General features: G+C 45.5%; 1 protein-coding gene across 1 annotated transcript in view; it reads left to right on the top strand.

Annotated features, from left to right (window-relative positions):
* Positions 1-15,724, top strand: part of CFAP157 (cilia and flagella associated protein 157) — a 47,865-nt gene extending 32,141 nt beyond the window's left edge. The window contains exons 3-9 of the mRNA XM_030206682.1: positions 4,242-4,395; positions 4,950-5,217; positions 5,362-5,492; positions 5,601-5,751; positions 9,366-9,541; positions 14,928-15,099; positions 15,396-15,724. Of these exons, the coding sequence (XP_030062542.1) occupies positions 4,242-4,395; positions 4,950-5,217; positions 5,362-5,492; positions 5,601-5,751; positions 9,366-9,541; positions 14,928-15,099; positions 15,396-15,488 (1,145 nt within the window). The 3' untranslated portion in view covers positions 15,489-15,724. The remainder of the gene's footprint in view (positions 1-4,241; positions 4,396-4,949; positions 5,218-5,361; positions 5,493-5,600; positions 5,752-9,365; positions 9,542-14,927; positions 15,100-15,395) is intronic.
* Positions 15,725-17,917: the final 2,193 nt, after the last annotated feature.

Genomic DNA, 17,917 nt, shown 5'->3' on the forward strand with positions numbered 1-17,917 from the left:
TGTCTGAGCAAGGCACTTTGACAGGCATCCACAATCTCCCTACTTCTTTCCAATTCCGCAGACAGGACGTTCCAATCCACGTCAGACAAATTGAAATCTCCTAAGAGTAGCACCTCCCCTTTCATACCAATCTTTTGAATATCTTCTATCAGATCCTTGTCTAACTTCTCCGTTTGAGCAGGTCTGCCAGAGTTTAATTACACGTTGAGTGATGAAATATTTTCTCCGATTTGTTTTAAATTTGCTATTTTGTAGCTTCATTGCATGCCTCTTGGTCCTAGTATTTTTGGAAAGAGTAAACAAGCAATTCACATCTACCTGTTCTACTCCACTCATTATTTTATAGACCTCTATCATATTTCCCCTCAGCCATCTTTTCTCCAAGCTGAAGAGCTCTAGCCGTGTTAGCCTTTCCTCATAGGGAAGTCATTCCATCCTCATTATCATTTTCGTTGTCCTTCTCTGTACCTTTCCTAATTCCATTATAGCTTTTTTGAGAGGCAGTGGCCAGAATTGCACACAATATTTGAGGTGCGGTCACGCAATGGAGTGATACAAAGGCATTATAATGTCCTCATTTTTGTTTTCCATTACTTTCCTAATATTACCTAACATTCTATTTGCTTCTTAGCCGCCACCAAGGCAGATGCATACACAAATCCAAATTAGTGCCAATTAACTTCAACAATTGATTGTTAAGGCTGATGAAATCATATTTAATGGCTCGATAAGAAATTTAGTTGCATGCACATGTTGGATCCACTCCAAAATTTTGGCACCATATATAGAATCCAGGGGATAATCCATACACAGTTTCTTGTTTTTATTGAAGTGGATAGGTAGACCAAAGAAAAAAATCAGGGGATGAGGAGCTGACGGAAACCTGTTGCCAAATGCAGGGCCAGGAGGAAGCTGTTGCAGCTGTGAAATGAGCAGTGCTCTCTGCTGCAGAAATAGAGAAGATACTTACCTGTAGCAGGTATTCTCTGAGGACAGCAGACTATTCATTCTCACATTTGGATGACGTCATCTATGTCACCTGGTGTGAAGTTTAAACAAGCTACTAGAGCTTTAAGAGTACATGCAGCGTCCCCAACTCACATGTTTGAGTTTCTTCCTGCCCACCGCAAGAGCTCAGGACCATCAGTACAGTACTATAACATAGCAGAAAAAGGAGACAACTCGAAAGGGAGCTGGGAGGGTATGTGAGAATGAATGGCCTGCTGTCCTCAGAGAATACCTGCTACAGGTAAATATCTTTGCTTTCTCTGAGGACAAGCAGGCCATATTCTCATGTGGGAATCCTTAGCTATCAGGCTCACCGAAAACAACAACCATTGGTCAATTGGGCCTAGTAACAGCGAGGACAAAATAGTAATTAACTTGAAACTATATACAACTGTGTGAGAGTGCAGCCTAGAACAGAACAAAAGAGGCCAAGGGGGGTGGAGTTGGATTCTAGACCCCAAACAAATTCTGAAAAACTATCCAAACCAACTATTGCGTTGGGTATCTTGCTCAAGGCAGTAATGAGATGTAAATGTGTGGACTGAAGACCACGTCACAACCTTGCAAATTTCTTCAGTGGAGGCTGACCCCAAGTGGGCTACTGACACAGCCATGGCTCTGACATTGTGAGCCTTGACTTGACCCTCAAGAGTCAACCCAGCTTGGCTATAAGTGAATGAAATACAATCTTTCAGTCAATTGGAGGTTCTGTGTTTTCTCTCTCTGAGCCTCTCTGGCCAGCTGGGTTCTTTTCTTCATACAAAAGCAAAGAACACAGCTGGAAGGGGTATGTTCGGGCCCTAAACACTGAAGACACCAATAATGTTTGCCAGAGATGGTCCTATTGCACTGGCTACAGCACTTAAAGTGACTGGGGACCTTTGATGACATGGAAGGGAAAACAGCCATGGCCAAATCAAATGGCTTGATGGTGACTAAAAAAAGGGGGCAAGCACCAGGAAAAATTTGAAGGGCAAACACCCAACTGGAGCTCAGGCTTAAGGGGCCTACAGAGTGCACCAAAAATAAAGAAAACTTAAAAGTGGGGAAAATCAAACTAAAATATAGGAAGGGAGAAGAATTTTCCTTAAAAAAAAAAACCCTTGAAAAAAGCAGGGTAAGAAACCCTGAAGGGAAGGCACAAAACTGCAAAAATAATGCTCATGTACCAGACACTGTGAGGAGCGTGGAACAATTACGTTCTCTCCTCACTGCAAATGAGAAAAGACTGATGGTCCTGCACTCTTGTGGCAGGTGGGAAGGCACTCGCTTATGTGTGACAGGAACACTGCATGTGCTCTTAAAGCTCTAGTACTACTACTACTACTACTACAAATCATTTCTATAGCGCTACCAGTCGCACGCAGCGCTTCACAATTGAACATGAAGAAAAGAGAGTTTCTGCTCAAAAGAGCTTACAATCTAAATCAGGACAGACAGACAGGAAAATAAGGGATAAGGGTAGGACAGACAGATAGGACACATAGGGAAAAGGGGACTATTGAAGAGAGGAAGACAAGATAAAGGTTACGAGCATGTGACAAGTTAGGAGTTAAAAGCAGCATCAAACAGGTAGGCCTTTAGCCCGGATTTGAAGGCGGCCAGGGATGGAGCTTGATGTAACGGCTCAGGAAGTCTATTCCAGGCATAAGGTGCGGTGAGATAAAAGGAACTTAGTCTGGAGTTAGCGATGGAGGAGAAGGGTGCAATTAGGAGAGATTTGCCTAGTGAACAGAGATCCTGGGAAGGAGTGTAGGGAGAGATGAGGGTGGAGAGGTAGTGAGGGGCTGCAGAGTGAATGCACTTATAGGTCAATAAGAGGAGCTTGAATTGAATATGGAAACGGATAGGGAGCCAGTGAATTCAGGAGAGGGCTGATATGGGCAAAGCGACTTTGACGAAATATTAGTCGTGCAGCAGAATTTTGAATAGATTGGAGAGAGATGGCTGAGTGGAAGACCTGTGAGAAGCAAATTGCAGTAGTCTAAGCGAGAGGTGATGAGAGTGTGGATGAGGGTTCTGGTAGCGTGCTCAGAAAGGAAAGGGAGAATTTTGGCGATATTATACAGGAAGAAACGACAGGTTTTAGCAAGTTGTTGAATATGTGCAGAGAAGGAGAGGGAGGAGTCAAAGATGACCCCAAGGTTACGAGCAGATGAAACAGGAAGAATGAGCGTGATGTCTACAGAAATAGAGAGTGGGGGAAGGGGAGAGGTTGGTTTAGGTGGGATGATAAGGAGCTCAGTTTTGGACATATTGAGCTTCAGGTGGCGGTGAGACATCTAGGCAGCAATGTCAGACAGGCAGGCAGATACCTTGGCCTTGATTTCTAGTAACTTGCTTAAGCTCCGCACTGGGCAACATGGATGACATCATCCACGTGTGAGAATATGGCCTTCTTGTCCTAGGAGAATTAGATGATATCATGCTGATATTTTTGCATGATATATGTGCATATATTGTTTTTCCTGGTGCAATACAATCTCTGTACAAAACAGTGATTCTGCTGCTAATGAATTCCTGTGTGCACATTTTCCATGGCAACTAGCGTGCTTCCCCATGTTCACTTACATATTTATGTTTTACCTCCAGATTATTTGCATTCAATTTGTTTACATCATTGAGCATAAACCTTGTTTTTTTTTTTTTTACACGTGCATTAGGAAACTGCACTGAGCTTCAGTGTGCGGCTGTAACACATGGCTTAATACATCAGCTTTTCAAATTATGAAAGGAGGTGCAGATCTTTGTGCATAAGGGTTAGATACTTTTTTGTTTCCTTTTTTGTTGGGTTCATATCTCCTGTATCAGGCAAGGCTTCTGTTAGATTGAGATGAATTCTCATTTCTGATTTTAGTCCTAGTGATTTCCTTGCTGCTCTATTAAAAAGTTGACCATTTACAGCTATCAGTGCTTAGCAATTGCATTGTGGGTCTGACTGTACTTTTTAATTAAGAAAAGGTTGATCTGGTTTTATTTATTCTAAGTTTATTTCTTTTATTCATATATACTGGATTTGGGTTCTACCCAACCCTTCTCCCATGGGCAGGGTGAGGTGGGGGTGGGGGGGGGGGGCAGCTGCACCATCTACACCTCCCATCCCCAAATAAGAGGGATACAGGATTTATGCCTTTCTTTGTCTTCTTCTGTAAGAGACTAGTGGGATCTGGAAGCTTTTCTCCCAGGAAGTGGTACACGCTCTTTCATTAATGTCCATTGGTTTCTGCTTTTAGTGGGAAAGTTGGCTGCACTGGAGGAGTTTAGAATCCATAAGGAAGATCTGATGGCCAAGTTTGCAGCTCTTGAAATGCAGCTGAAAAAGCAAGAGGAGGAACATAAAGAGATGATCTACAATCTTGAGAGGAAAGCTGTAATTGATAAAGACAGGTTTGTACAGAAGGCTGCTACTCTCTAAGGACCAGAGCGGGGCTTTGGGGCATGTTGCAGCTCTCCGATGGGCTGGGGCAGGGCTCTGGGACATACTGGGTCTCTCTAATGGGCTGGAGCAGGGTTCTGGGACCTACTGGGTCTCTCTAAAGGGTTGGAGCAAGACTCTGGAGCATACTGCATCTCCCTGAAAGGCCAGAGCAGGGCTTTGGGGCATGTTGCAGCTTTCTAATGGGCTGGGGCAGGGCTCGGAACACATTGGGTCTCTCTAATGGGCTGGGGCAGGGCTCTGGGGCATACTGCATCTCCCTGACAGGCCAGAGCAGGGCTTTGGGGCAGCTGTCTGATGGCCTGGGGCTTACTGCTTCTCTGTGACAGGCCAGGGCAGGGCTCTGGGGCACGCCATGACACCCTGATGGACCGAGCAGGGCTTTGGGTCATGTGGCTTCTCTCTGATGGGCCGGGGTAGAGCTCTGGAGCATACTGTATCTCCCTGAAGGGCTGAAGGAGCATCTGCACTGACCAAACTCAAAGTTAGTTACCTGTGTGTACAGGCTGAAGAAGGAAATGCTACTGCGAGTGAACATGGTGGCAGCAGAATTTCGTAAGATATCAAATAATCAGATGGCAGAGACAACAAAACGTGCAATTCGAGAAAATGTGTCTATTTCGGCGCAGCTTGCCAAGATATCTGAGAAGAGTATGGAGCTAATTCAGGAGCAAGACTTCCTGAAGGAAACACAGAATGAGCAGTGCAAGCAGGTGGCTATGCTAGAGCACAATGAAAAGCAGCTGGTGAAAAACAACCTGAGCAACCAGAAGGTGAGACATGGCTCTGTGCCCCCACCCCACCCCCATAGTTCCCAACAGTCAATACCCCATAGCTGCCTTCTTTCATATCTTTGAATTTGCCCTTCCCCACCACCTGCAGCTGTTGATCTTGTTCTTATCTATGTTGTGTTTTAGATGATCCGAATGCTGACAGAGAAATGCCAACAGCAACAAATAATACTGGAAGAATATTCACAAAGGGAGAAAGAGTTTAACAGCCTGAAAACTGCTTATCAATCCCTGCGTGATGAGAAGAAAGCTATGAGGTATAGAGCTTGTCAGTTGCAGGTGTATTGATTGTGTCCTGTTGGTTAGTAACTCTTACACGCAGTACCTAGGTCTTTCCTTAGTCAATTTTCTTTTCTTTCTGGCAGGCAGCTGATTATAGAACTTGAGGAGAAGGCACAAAAACTCATGGCTGAGGAGACGGCTCTAGTAGGGCAGCTGGAGGAGGAGCAGAAGATCCGTAAACGGTTGGAGAAGATTCTTAAACAATCTGCTTCTGCACTGAAGGATGTATTACTGGTAAAGACACAAGTCTTTGTATCTCCTGTAGCATTAATGTTATGACTCTGTTAGAATTCTGCTAGTCAGGCAGGGGAATGCTTGGAACCGCTCCTGATTGGCTGTCAGGGGCTGAGCTGATGTCAGTCTGATCTACTTAAGCTTACCTTTCCCTACAACCCCTGCTTTGGCGTTATTCCTTTTCTGCTGAAGCCTTACCTTTGCTCTGTCTGAGCTATTAGCTCTGTGCTTGCATGGCGTTTGTTTACTCCTTTCCTTGCTTGCAGTTTCTGTTGCTCTGTCTGCTGGCTGCTGCCTGCGTGTGTCTAATTATCTCTCTTCACTGCACCTGGGATTCTCTCTGTTTGGCTGTGGTGCTGTGTGGTGAGTTCCTTCCTCGTCCCATTCCAGTTTGTTTGTTTTGCTTCCCCTTCCTTCAGAGTTTCCTTTGTGCTGTGTTTGTTTTCTGTTTTGCAGGTCCTGCCCTTGTAGCAGCCTCAGGACCCTTTGTTTCTCTCCGTGGGGGGTTGTTTGTTTGCTCTTTCTTTGTACTGTGGTTTAACCCATTGTCTGCAGTGTTCCCTGCCTCTGGCTGCTGTATGTCTGTTGAGCTTGGTTTAACCCTTTGCCTGCAGAGTTTCTCTGCTTCTGGCAGTTGTCTGTTTACTGCAGTCTTTCCTTTGTGGCTGTTTCAGTCCTTTCTTTGCTGTAACTACCTCCTATATTACAGAGCACTGTCCATTTCTGTGCTGGGTGTGTGTTAGGCTCCACACTCTGTTTTGTGGACTTTTCCCTTCCCTGTATGCTGAGGGTCTCTGCCTACAGTATCTTTATTTTTTGCAGTCCCTCACTTCCTTTGTGTGTGGTGGTCTACGGCTTGACGTGTTTCTGTGTATACTTCCCTTTCTCCTTGATTGCCAGCACTGAGGGTGTTGCTGGTTCTCCGGTTCCATTGGGGGACCCCTTGTTTAGTCTCTTTCTCCCCTCCCTACGTATGAGTCAGTTCCGGTTAGGCCGTGAGGCCCGCATGCTTGAATTCTGAGTAAATGGGTTCCCGATAGGCCGTGAGGCTTGCCTGATTGCCCTATCTTCCTTTTCTGGAGGTGAAAGCTGGTTGCTGCATGTGTGTACAGGGTTTGGTAGCTGGGGTAGTGTGTAGTGCCTGCTCGGCCCATCCTCGGCCTTGGCCTAACACCTATACTAGGCCTCAGCTCAAGGGCTCACAACCAGACTAATAATTAATAAGCACATGGTAGCAGCTGTAGGTAGAATAATCTAAATAATTCTTATAGGAAAACAACTCCCAACAGATTATTTAGCCAAGGCCCTATGGTGCAGAACTCTGCCCAAGCAAATATTCTGGACTGTCTAGGGGAAAACACAAGGACCTTGCTTTTGACACCTAGCCAAACTTGCCGTTAGAGAAATGAAACTAAAGCCAGCTGGAATATATTATTTTTATTTATAGATAAAGAATTGTACAAATACAGAATAGCTCTGCAGCAAGGCTTAGCAAAGTACAAATATATATAATTTGCTGATAATAATAAAACAAATAGATTGCTACCAAAATAAAGACTATGCAAAATAATTTCAACTGGAATACTAAGTAATTACACAATCTGATTGGTAACACTGAAACTACAGTTTCTTATGCAAATACACAGTTAGCAGCTTATTCCCTGACCACGAATTATGACCTAACCAGTCTTATCTTAGACAACCACAATTACTAATCCCAGACTATAGAAAGTAAATCCTGAATCTCACCACGCTGTCTCTGCGGCAGTCTTCGGATGAGGTAGGGGGGCGGATTTCTTCTTAGACTCTAGCTATATCCACAGCGAGTCTCAGTCTCAGATATAGTTCAGGTCTATCTTCTGAAAGCAGGTGTCACAGTCATTCAGTGTTGCATCTCAGAATGGATGTAGCTGAGCCCGAATGTATTTCCACCAGATATGTAGTTCACAAGGTTAGACCAACACAGTCTCTTGCTCCCTCTGAGCCTTCTAACCTTGCTTGTCTTCTTAGGTCATTCTTGTCAGTCCCAACTCTCTGATGGTCCCCAAACAACTCACTTTTCTTTAGTTCCCACTTTCTTAGTACCTCTCCATCAGATGATCCTCCGGGACTAATCATAATCCTGTCCAGCTAACTGAAGAGTCCTTTGTTTGCGACCCTGAAGTGGATACTTTCAGGTCTGCATATCTGTCTCCAACCAGGCTTACTAGTGCCATGGGTCTCACTCCCCTTTCAGCTTCTCAGGGTGATAACAGGGTGGTTGTAACACAGAATGTCCTTGGCTATGACATGCCTGCCAGTGATTTTCCACCAGCTGAAAAGCTGGATCTTGCTGACAGATGTGTTGAGGTCAGAGGTTGTAGAATCCATCTTGTTGTAATAGGCTGTATTAGGCTTGTATGAACCAAGACCAGCTCAGGTGAGATCTCAGGTAAATACCCCTACACAGCACCATGGAGCAGGGGCATAGCCAGACACCCACCTTTGGGTGGGCCTGGGCCCAAGATGGGTGGGCAGAAGAACTCCGCCCTGTCCCACAAGTGATTTGGTCTCTCACTCCCTTGCCTGTATGCCATATAGTCTCTCAAACATCCCCTCTACCCCGCATACCTTTTAAATAGCAGATTTTCACCGGCAGTGAGCAGCAACTAATACGTACTGCTCATGTTGGCCCCACAGTCTTCCCTCTGATGCAACTTCCTGTTTCCACATAGGCGGGAATACATCAGAAGGAAGGCTGTTATGCAGGGGGGGCAGTTATTGGGAGTTTTCGGCTGGTGGGGCTTGGGGATCCCTGCCAGCCACATCATAGGTGTGCTGCTACTGGGTGGGCCTGTGCCCAAAATGGTGGGCCTGGGCCCATCCAGGCCCACCCTTGGCTCCGCCACTGCCATGGAGACAACGAAGTTTCGAGGGTTGCAAACTGTTGCAGTGAATCTGTGCTATAGCACCCTGTCACCTGTCCTATTAGACAGTTAAGTGAGGAAAGCAGAGATTTGCAATCCTGGCAGTTGGCAAAGGGGTTGTGGAGATTTTTGGCAGGATCACACACTGCCAGCTGATTCTTCAGATTTTATAACCCTTAAGTTGCATTGATACAGCAGGATTGAACTTCCAAGAAGGTTGAGATGACCTGTATAGAGAGACGATCATGGCTACAACCCAAACTTAGCTATGTTACGAAACAGTCCATTGGGACATATAGCATGGGTTTATACCTTCTCCTAGCTCCCTAGTAGTAAGCTCAAATATTTCTATATCAGAAACTGATGAAATTCAAGAAACCATGGGATAACCACAGAGGAGCCCTGGTTCCAAGGAAGTGAGGGGAAAGTGAGGTCTTTAGTGGTGCAACAAGAAGGAAACTGGCCAACCTAGATAAGGACCCATAAAGCCTCTCTGCCATCTGTAGACTGTTTCTGTGTACAGAAAATAACCTTTGGATCTGAGTTACTAATGGTGTGTTGGGGCCATCTCTGTAAGCCAGTTCTCTCCAAGGTGGGCTCTAGTGATCCACTATGACCCTGCTACATCCCTTGTTCATAGCATTTGGTCTTTGCCAGTCTTCTAAGTTTTACTTGGACAATTGCTGACTCTATGGTATTGCACTGCAGGAGAAGCCCAGTGATGAAGAGTATGGGGATTTGGATTTCAAGTTTCAGCTGCGTCGCAAAGAGATGTTGCACAAGCTCTTGCTATTACTCAGCAGTGCTGCCAAGATGGGGCTTGGGCCCAAGGTTGAGGAGTTTCTAACTCAGGAGGCACACACCATGGCATTAACAGGAGACAGGTATGCTGGAGGGGATGGGAGTGGTACCTAAAGGTGTGGGCAGAGGTAGTTATTTATAGGGAAAGTTGTGGGGGAGGAGACAGGAATACCAGGGGTATAAAAACAGCTCACTGGGGAAGGGGAGGGGGTGACAAATGTACAGCAGGTGCAGGAGTGGTTCCATGGGGCAGTGGCAGGCCTAGACATTTATGCTACTGGTATAGGTGCAACTCCAGGTGTAAGGAGGGCCAGCAGAGACAGAATCAGGCATAATCAAGAGCAAGGTAACCAAAAAGAAGGTAAATGTTAAAGTACCTGTTTGGAGATCATCCAGGCTAAAGGTGGAATCTCAGTTACCATGGTCTCAGCTGGCGTCCTGGCTTAATGAAAGTAGCATAGTAAATGATGACAAATAAGACCAAGTTTAGAGCCTACTGTTTTGTTGAATATGCATATAAAATTCTCAAGTGCAACCCACTACCAGCTCCCCTCTTGTCTGTGACTTCCACTGGATCTCTTAACTGTATCCTCATATCTGTCTGAAGCATACCCAAAGGTGAAGATTGAGGTGGTGAGGAATCAGTCAGAATTCAGGTCGAGTCTGGATAGGTAAAGCTCTAGTAAGCAAGGTCTAGGTAGAGTCCTGCTTCAGATGAGCACAGGAAGAAAGTTTTAGTGGTTTTACATAAGTACACAAGCATTGCTGTACTTAGACAGACCAAAGGTCAATCAAGCCCAGCATCCTATTTCCAACAATGGCCAATCCAGGTCACAAGTACCTGGCAGGATTAACATAGATTTCATTCTGTTTATCCCAGCATAATGGTTTATGGACTTTCTTTTAGGAACTTGTCCAAACCTTTTTTTAAGCCCTGCTACTCTAACGGCTTTTACCACATTCTCTGACAATAAATTCCACAACTTAATTATACATGTGAGTGAAGAAATATTTTCTCCAATTTGTTCTAAATATACTAATAATTTTATTGTGTGCCCCCTAGTCCTTGTACGTTTGGAAAGCATCAACGAGCAATTCATGTTTACCCGTTTCACTCCACTCAGTATTTTATAGACTTCTATCTCTTCTTAGCCGTTAGGAGGGCCAGATGCACTAAACTTAACAGCCATTAATGAGCAAGTGGTAAACCCTGGCATGCACTAAAGACTTTACGGTAGCAGCTAACGAAAACGGAATGCAGATGAGCAAATTGTGTAGAAACCCTATTGTAATGAGATGCACTAACCTTTTCCGATTGCCTTAACGCTGGAAAATCGAACGAGAGGTCTGTACCTCTCGTTGGGGCTGTGCGGGATTGAAAAACTGCTACAAAAGTAACAAAAACAAAAAATCAGGGGGAAAAAAAGTCAAGTGCTCGTCAGGGACGGGCTTTATGGATGTCCTTCACTCAAAAACAAACAAAAAATAGCACTCCGCTTCAAAGAAGACATCTATTTTGGCCGTCATTCCCCCTCCCCCCCCGAAGATGCCACGCTGCTCACCCCCTCCGATGCGGCTCGATCCAGAGGACAGTGCAGTTGAGGACGCCCATCCAAAAAAAAAAAAGTCCATTTTGGCCGTCATTCCCCCCACCCCCCCCCAGCAAGAATAAAAACGTCTTTTATGGCCGTGCTTCACTCATCTGAGAGACCTGGAAGTCTCTGAGCTAATCACAGCGCGTTTAGCTCAGCTAAACGTGTTGTGATTGGTTCAGAGATTTCCAGGTCTCTCAGCTAAAGGGACGTTTTGATTATTGCGGGGGGGGGGGGGGGAATGACGGCCAAAATGGACATTTTGTTTTATGGGTGTCCTCAACTGCACTGATCGCGCCGTATCGGAGGGAGTGAGCGGCGCAGCATCTTCGGGCGGCACAGGGAGGCGTATTTGGCATGCGCAGAGCAGCCAGCATAATGCTTGGCTGCTCTGCGCAATCTCGACCGGCCGACTGTTTAACGATGGAATAGAGAATGCAAGTGTGCTACAACGAGCAGTTCGTTTGCATTCCCTTTCCTTAATGCATGCCCGTTCCTTACCGATTCGCTAAGGGAATCGGTAGGGAAGGGCTCTAACGATTGTTTAGTGCATCTGGCCCTCAGTATTTTATGGACTTCTATCTCTTCTTAGCCGTCAGGGAAGCTGTCCCATTCCCTTTATCATTTTGGTGGCCATTCTCTGTAACTTTTCTAATTTTGCTTTATCTTTTTTGGGGCCATGTCTATTAGATTGTAAGCTCTTTGAGCAGGGACTGTCTTTCTTCTATGTTTGTGCAGCGCTGCATATGCCTTGTAGCGCTATAGAAATGCTAAATAGTAGTAATAGTAGTAGCTCTCTTCTGTTATTGGATTAAGAGACCCATATGTCTGTGTTTGGAGAGGGCAAGTTTTTCTGCTCATTTGATCTGAAATTCTTCTTGATCTTCCACTGTTACTAGTGGAGGTACCAGGACCTGAAAGAGATGTATTTTATTTTATTTATTGCATTTGTATTCCACATTTCCCCACCATATGGTAGGTTCAATGTGACTTACATATTGCTAAAAAGCGCTTACAAAAAAAAATTTCAGTGTTGATATAGCCTCATAAACTTTTGATCAAGCTTTTTTGAAGCCTTAAACTGAGGAGCCGCTTGAAGTAAGCGATCTGACTGCCTCACTTATTCTGAGTCTTCTCCAGTCCCTGCTTCAGTTTTATTTGGCCCATTCTAGGGTTTGTTTTTTACACTGTCTGATCATTAGTTTCCAAATGATGTGAAGATGACAGATGAATTGAATTCCCAGACATCTCAACAAATCTGATCAGAAATGAACAATATGATACTTGAAAACCTAAAGCTGAACATGTAGTTTTGCCACTTTATTCAGAAATAGCCTGTTACTACAGGGACTGAAAGGAGAGTTGCTGTAATAAGTGTGCCATATCAGTAAATTCAATATTACAAGAACAGTGAACAATTCTACAAAATAATCCTTAGGAGTGGATAAACGCAAGGTTCTTTTACTACTGGCCCACACTTCAAACAGTATTGCATAGGATCTTACATTGATCTGCCTTCTCAACCACCAAAAAACAGTGGTTTATTAATTCTTGGGTCTTGCATATATTAAACAATCAGTAGGCAGTGAAAAGTTGTTATAAAGTGTAAAGTTTAAAGTACATTAGTACACAAGGCATTATGTAATGACACTCCAATTGCTATTGCTACACTGTTAAAACTGTACTGCCCACCTAAAGCCTTGTGCTTTCAGAATCAATGCTTTTTAGGTGTTTTGACACAGGCACACTTGTGTGAAATTCATGATCGTATTTCTTCAATGGCAGCCCTCATTTAGTGGAACACTCTACCAGTCGAGCTGTGTCTTATAATCAATATACTTGAGCTTAGAAACAACTTAAAGTGTTCCTTTTCCAGCAGGTATTTTCTACCATTTGATGGTAACAGAGAATTGGAGAACTGTTTTATATGGATGATGACTGCAACTGTGCATTAGACCAAGGCGGCTTATGTATTTTTCATTTATTTTTGTTACTTGTTTTTTTTTGTTTAAATATTATTTGTTTTAGTTGTTTAGGAACTTTTTATTAAGTTGCGCTAAAAAGTGGCCAGTGCTGTCACTAGCACATGGGTTTCCTACACGCTCTGACCACTTTTTAGCGTGGTTCTAAAATGCCTGAATTTCATTTTTTGCTTTTAATAGCAATGCGCTGATTTCCAAATTAGCGCATGACCATTACCATGTGAGCCCTTACCACCACCTAGTTAGGAGGCGGTAAGGGCTCACACGCTACTTTTGCAGTAATTGGGCAATGTGCAGCAGTGGCCACGCACTAGCCAATTACCACTGAGAACGCCAACTCCCTACCCCCCCCCCCCCACATGCTAGAAAATAATAACTATCACAGGAAACAGCATGCTGTGAAAGCAGAAATACTGCAGGGCGCCTACATGTGACCCATCTGCAAGCCTACCCCCTTCTCCCACTGCCCCATATTTCAGTCCCCAACCTCTGTCAGATCCATCTCCCCTTCTCTCCCCATTGTCTACTATCCCTGCTCTCTTCCCCACCATCCCCCATGATTCAGCATTTCCCCTTCCCCACCTGTGCTTCAGGTATCTTCCCCCTGTTCCACAATCTCCTCAAATCTTGGTCTCCATCCCAGCTCCTACACTGCGGCTGTGACAGTGTTAGCAACAAAAGGAACCGGTTAAGGGGGCCTCAGATCCTTGGCGGTTAGGTGCTCTGTGAGGCTCTGCTGGCCCCACCCCCTGTGATGCACATTTTCTGATGCCATGTCAGCAGGATCAGCAGAGCCTTACAGAGCATCTGAACACGGAGGCTCTGCTGTCCTTTTGTTGCTAGTGCTGTTGTGTCTGCAGTGAAAGAGCAAGGGTGGGGACTGTGGTTTGAGGGGAAGATGCCTCATGCCTGGACCATATGGGCAGGAGAGAGGCTAGATCCTCACCCCTATGCCTGCACCATTTGTTTTGGGTGGGGGGGGGGCATTGCTACATCAAACTGTGCCCATATTGTGCAGGTAAGAGGAGGAGGCAGCTAGCAGAAAAATGTTGGTGAGGTTAGGGCCGTTTGTCCCCTCCTCTGTGTTCCAAAGCATGTACCTGAAAATGTTGTAAACCTTTTGAGCTAAAATTAGAAAGGTGGTCTATAAATACAATACTTTAACTTTGAATAATGTTACACTCAGCAGCATGATTGTATTCAAACAAAATGGGCAACAATGGCTAACCGTGAGGTATCCTGTAGCCAAGAACCTCTCTGGGCTGAAGAATTCTCATTCTGGACCAGCTCAAGGAACTGTGTTGCCCTGAGCCTGATGCCCTGAGCCAACTTTTCTTTTACCTCCCACCACTGCCTGCAATCTGGTATATCTCCTTCCACTCTCTTCCCCACACCAATGATCCAGTATCTCCTCCTCTCGAATCCCCCTTCTTTCCCCCCCCCCCCCCCCACTGATGATAAAGGGTCAAAATACCAGTTCAGTATTTCCCCCTCTCTTTTCCCTCCCTCCTATTCTATGGATATCAAACTATAGGCAGAAGGAAGGGAAGAGGGAGGGAGAGATGCTAGACTACCATATTGGCACCCTTTAATCAGTGACACCCTGGGCCTGTGCCTCACCTGGTCCATAGGTTGAGCTGGAACCTGTGCTGGTCTATTCTAATGTGCAGTCTGTCAGTTAAGAAACAGGATAACCCATGGTCTGAACTCCCCCTATGCTTATTTGAAAAGAACATTTTAGTAAACCAGATTGCAATCAAAGGACAGATTTCTCTGGATGCATTCAGCACATGAAGAAGGACAGGACTCCTAAAGGGTTTAAGCAGTAGGGAACAGTAAGAAAAGATGGCAGAGGAAGAGGAGAAGAGACCCTCACTACCTGTTTTTCTTCTCAGGCTCACTCCCTCATCCCCTATGAAGTGCTCAGCAGTCACCGCACACTACCGGTTAGGTGACCTAGGACTTGTTCCACGCCCCGCTTTGAACTCAGCAATTATACGCAACATAGGCTCACTGTCCAAGACTACTCGGCTTGGGCCAGTACTTGCAAACCCCGATGCACCCAAGGTAAGAGTTCTGATGCTAACTTCACTTGAATATTCTTTCAGTTCGGGGACTGAACTTTCTGCTGCGAAAGAGATGCAGCTCTTTAAGACACTGGATCATCCTGCAGAGAGATCCCGAGCAAGAATAAGTCTGACTTGAACAGAAACAGGGTAAGAGCCCTAGGACATGAGACCAGGCAGGGAGCTATAACGCGGCTGGGCTCAGGGTTGTGATCAGTCATGCCAAGGCTGGCTTGAAGGGGAATTTCACTTCCACCCTCACTCACCTGAATGACATCCATTTTTTTTTTTAAACAGGATTTGTTGTATCCACAACAGATGGAGAAGCACATTAAGCTGCCAGAAATTGTAACAGAGCATACTGCAGTACAGCTCCTAACAGCCAAGTGAGAAGAAATGAGAAATATACGTGAGCAAAGGACAGGACTCTCCTCCTGCATGAAACTTCACCAAATCTGCTTTATGTAGTCCTTTGTACAAATACCACAATAAGAGTTTGTGGAGCAGTAGTAAAATGCATCTTATTGTCAAAGTGGTAGAGAGTAGGATTGTTGTGTAGTACTCTATGCAGATAATGTTTCCAAATAGATTTTACACATAACAGTGAGGAGTGGATCTCACACCGAAGCCAGGGTATATTGAATATGATTGCACTCTCTCAAGTTTACTGCTAATGCGATTTTTTAAATTAACATTTTTATTGCAATCATTACATACTTAGCATCAACATTGTTATATATATATATATAATATATATATATATATACACACACATATACACACATGACAATTCTTCAACTTTTCATCTCCTCCTCCCCTTCCCTAACAACCATGCCCATCCACTCGGACTTGGTAAAGCTACAAGTTCTGGAGAACAGATTGCCCAATCTCCACCCCATCAAAACATTACCACTCAAGCTTCCTTAGTCCACACAATGTAAATAGACTTAAAATGGACACCTTTTCCCAACTTAGTCATGGGCACCTGGAATAAAATTGGCCCTTACAAGAGTAAGGTAAAATTATGTATCATACCTGATAATTTTCTTTCCATTAATCATAGCTGATCAATCCATAGACTGGTGGGTTGTGTCCATCTACCAGCAGGTGGAGATAGAGAGCAATCCTTTTGCCTCCCTATATGTGGTCATGTGCTGCCGGAAACTCCTCAGTATGTCGATATCAAAGCTCCATCTGCAGGACTCAGCACTTAGAGAATTACACCCACAAAGGGACACTCTGCCCAGCTCACCACCGCCGAAACGGGGGAGGGGAATCAACCCAGCTCATCCCCACACAAGTGGGGGAGGGGAATCCGTCCAGCTTATCCCCGTGGAGCGGGGGAGGGACACCACACCCGCCGATGCGGGGGGATCTGGCTTATCCTGCGACCGCAACCGCGGGAGGAGCTGGCTGACCCTAACACCGCCGAAGCGGGAGGGATATAAGGCTGCAGAATTTAGATCTCAATCCAGCCCCGTAAAACGGAGGGGAGAGGAATGCAGCAGCTCACTGTAACACAAAATCGTCTCAACTCCAGAAGAATTCAATCGAAAAAACTTGAACACGAAGATCCTCCTGAACAGGAACAGAAGACTAAACTTGAACCTGAAATGCAACCAGAATATAAGCAGTACAGATATCTGGGAGGGGCTATGGATTGATCAGCTATGATTAATGGAAAGAAAATTATCAGGTATGATACATAATTTTATCTTCCATATCATCATGCTGATCAATCCATAGACTGGTGGGATGTACCGAAGCAGTACTCACCCAGGGCGGGACATAGAAATCCCTGACCGCAACACTGAAGCTCCAAACCGGGCCTCCGCCCGAGCAGCCACAGTCAAGCGGTAATGCCTGGAGAAGGTATGAGCCGATGCCCAAGTTGCCACCTTACAAATCTCTTCCAAGGAGACGGACCCGGCCTCTGCCATCGAGGCCGCCTGTGCTCTAGTGGAGTGAGCCTTCAGCTGGATAGGCGGCATCTTCCCCACGGCCACATAAGCCGCTGCAATGGTTTCCTTGACCCATCGTGCCACTGTAGGCTTGGATGCCTGCAGACCCTTACGAGGACCTGCGAACAGCACAAACAGATGATCCGACTTCCGGAAATCATTGGTCACTTCCAAGTATCTGATGATGACTCGTCTCACATCTAGATATTTGAGAGCAGAGTACTCCTCTGGGTAGTCCTCCCTACGAAAGGAGGGTAGGCAGAGCTGCTGATTCACATGGAAACGAGAAACAATCTTGGGCAGGAAGGAAGGCACCGTGTGAATAGACACTCCTGCCTCAGTGAACTGCAGTAAGGACTCCCGACATGATAGCGCCTGGAGCTCGGAAACTCGTCTGGCTGAAGTGATAGCCACCAAAAAGTCTGCTTTCAACGTCAGGTCTTTCAGAGATGCCCTCAACAAGGGTTCAAAAGGCGGCTTCTGCAAGGCTCTTAGCACTAGATTGAGATTCCACGCAGGCATCACCGAGTGCAGAGGAGGGCGTAGGTGATTAACTCCCTTGAGAAAGCGCACCACATCTGGCTGCGAGGCCAGGGAAGCACCCTTCATGCGACCCCTGAAGCAAGCCAGAGCCGCTACCTGGACTTTAAGGGAACTGAGCGACAGGCCTTTCTCCAGACCTTCTTGCAGGAACGCCAACACTGAAGAAATTGGAGCAGAGAAGGGAGAAAGAGAGCCTGCCTCACATCACGATGCAAAGGTACGCCAAACCCTGGCATAAGCAGTAGAAGTAGAGCGCTTCCTCGCTCTCAGCATAGTGGCAATGACCTTGTCTGAGAAGCCCTTCTTCCTCAGACG

This window comes from Microcaecilia unicolor, chromosome 6 (assembly GCF_901765095.1).
Source record: "Microcaecilia unicolor chromosome 6, aMicUni1.1, whole genome shotgun sequence".
In the NCBI taxonomy this organism is placed as follows: Eukaryota; Metazoa; Chordata; class Amphibia; order Gymnophiona; family Siphonopidae; genus Microcaecilia; species Microcaecilia unicolor.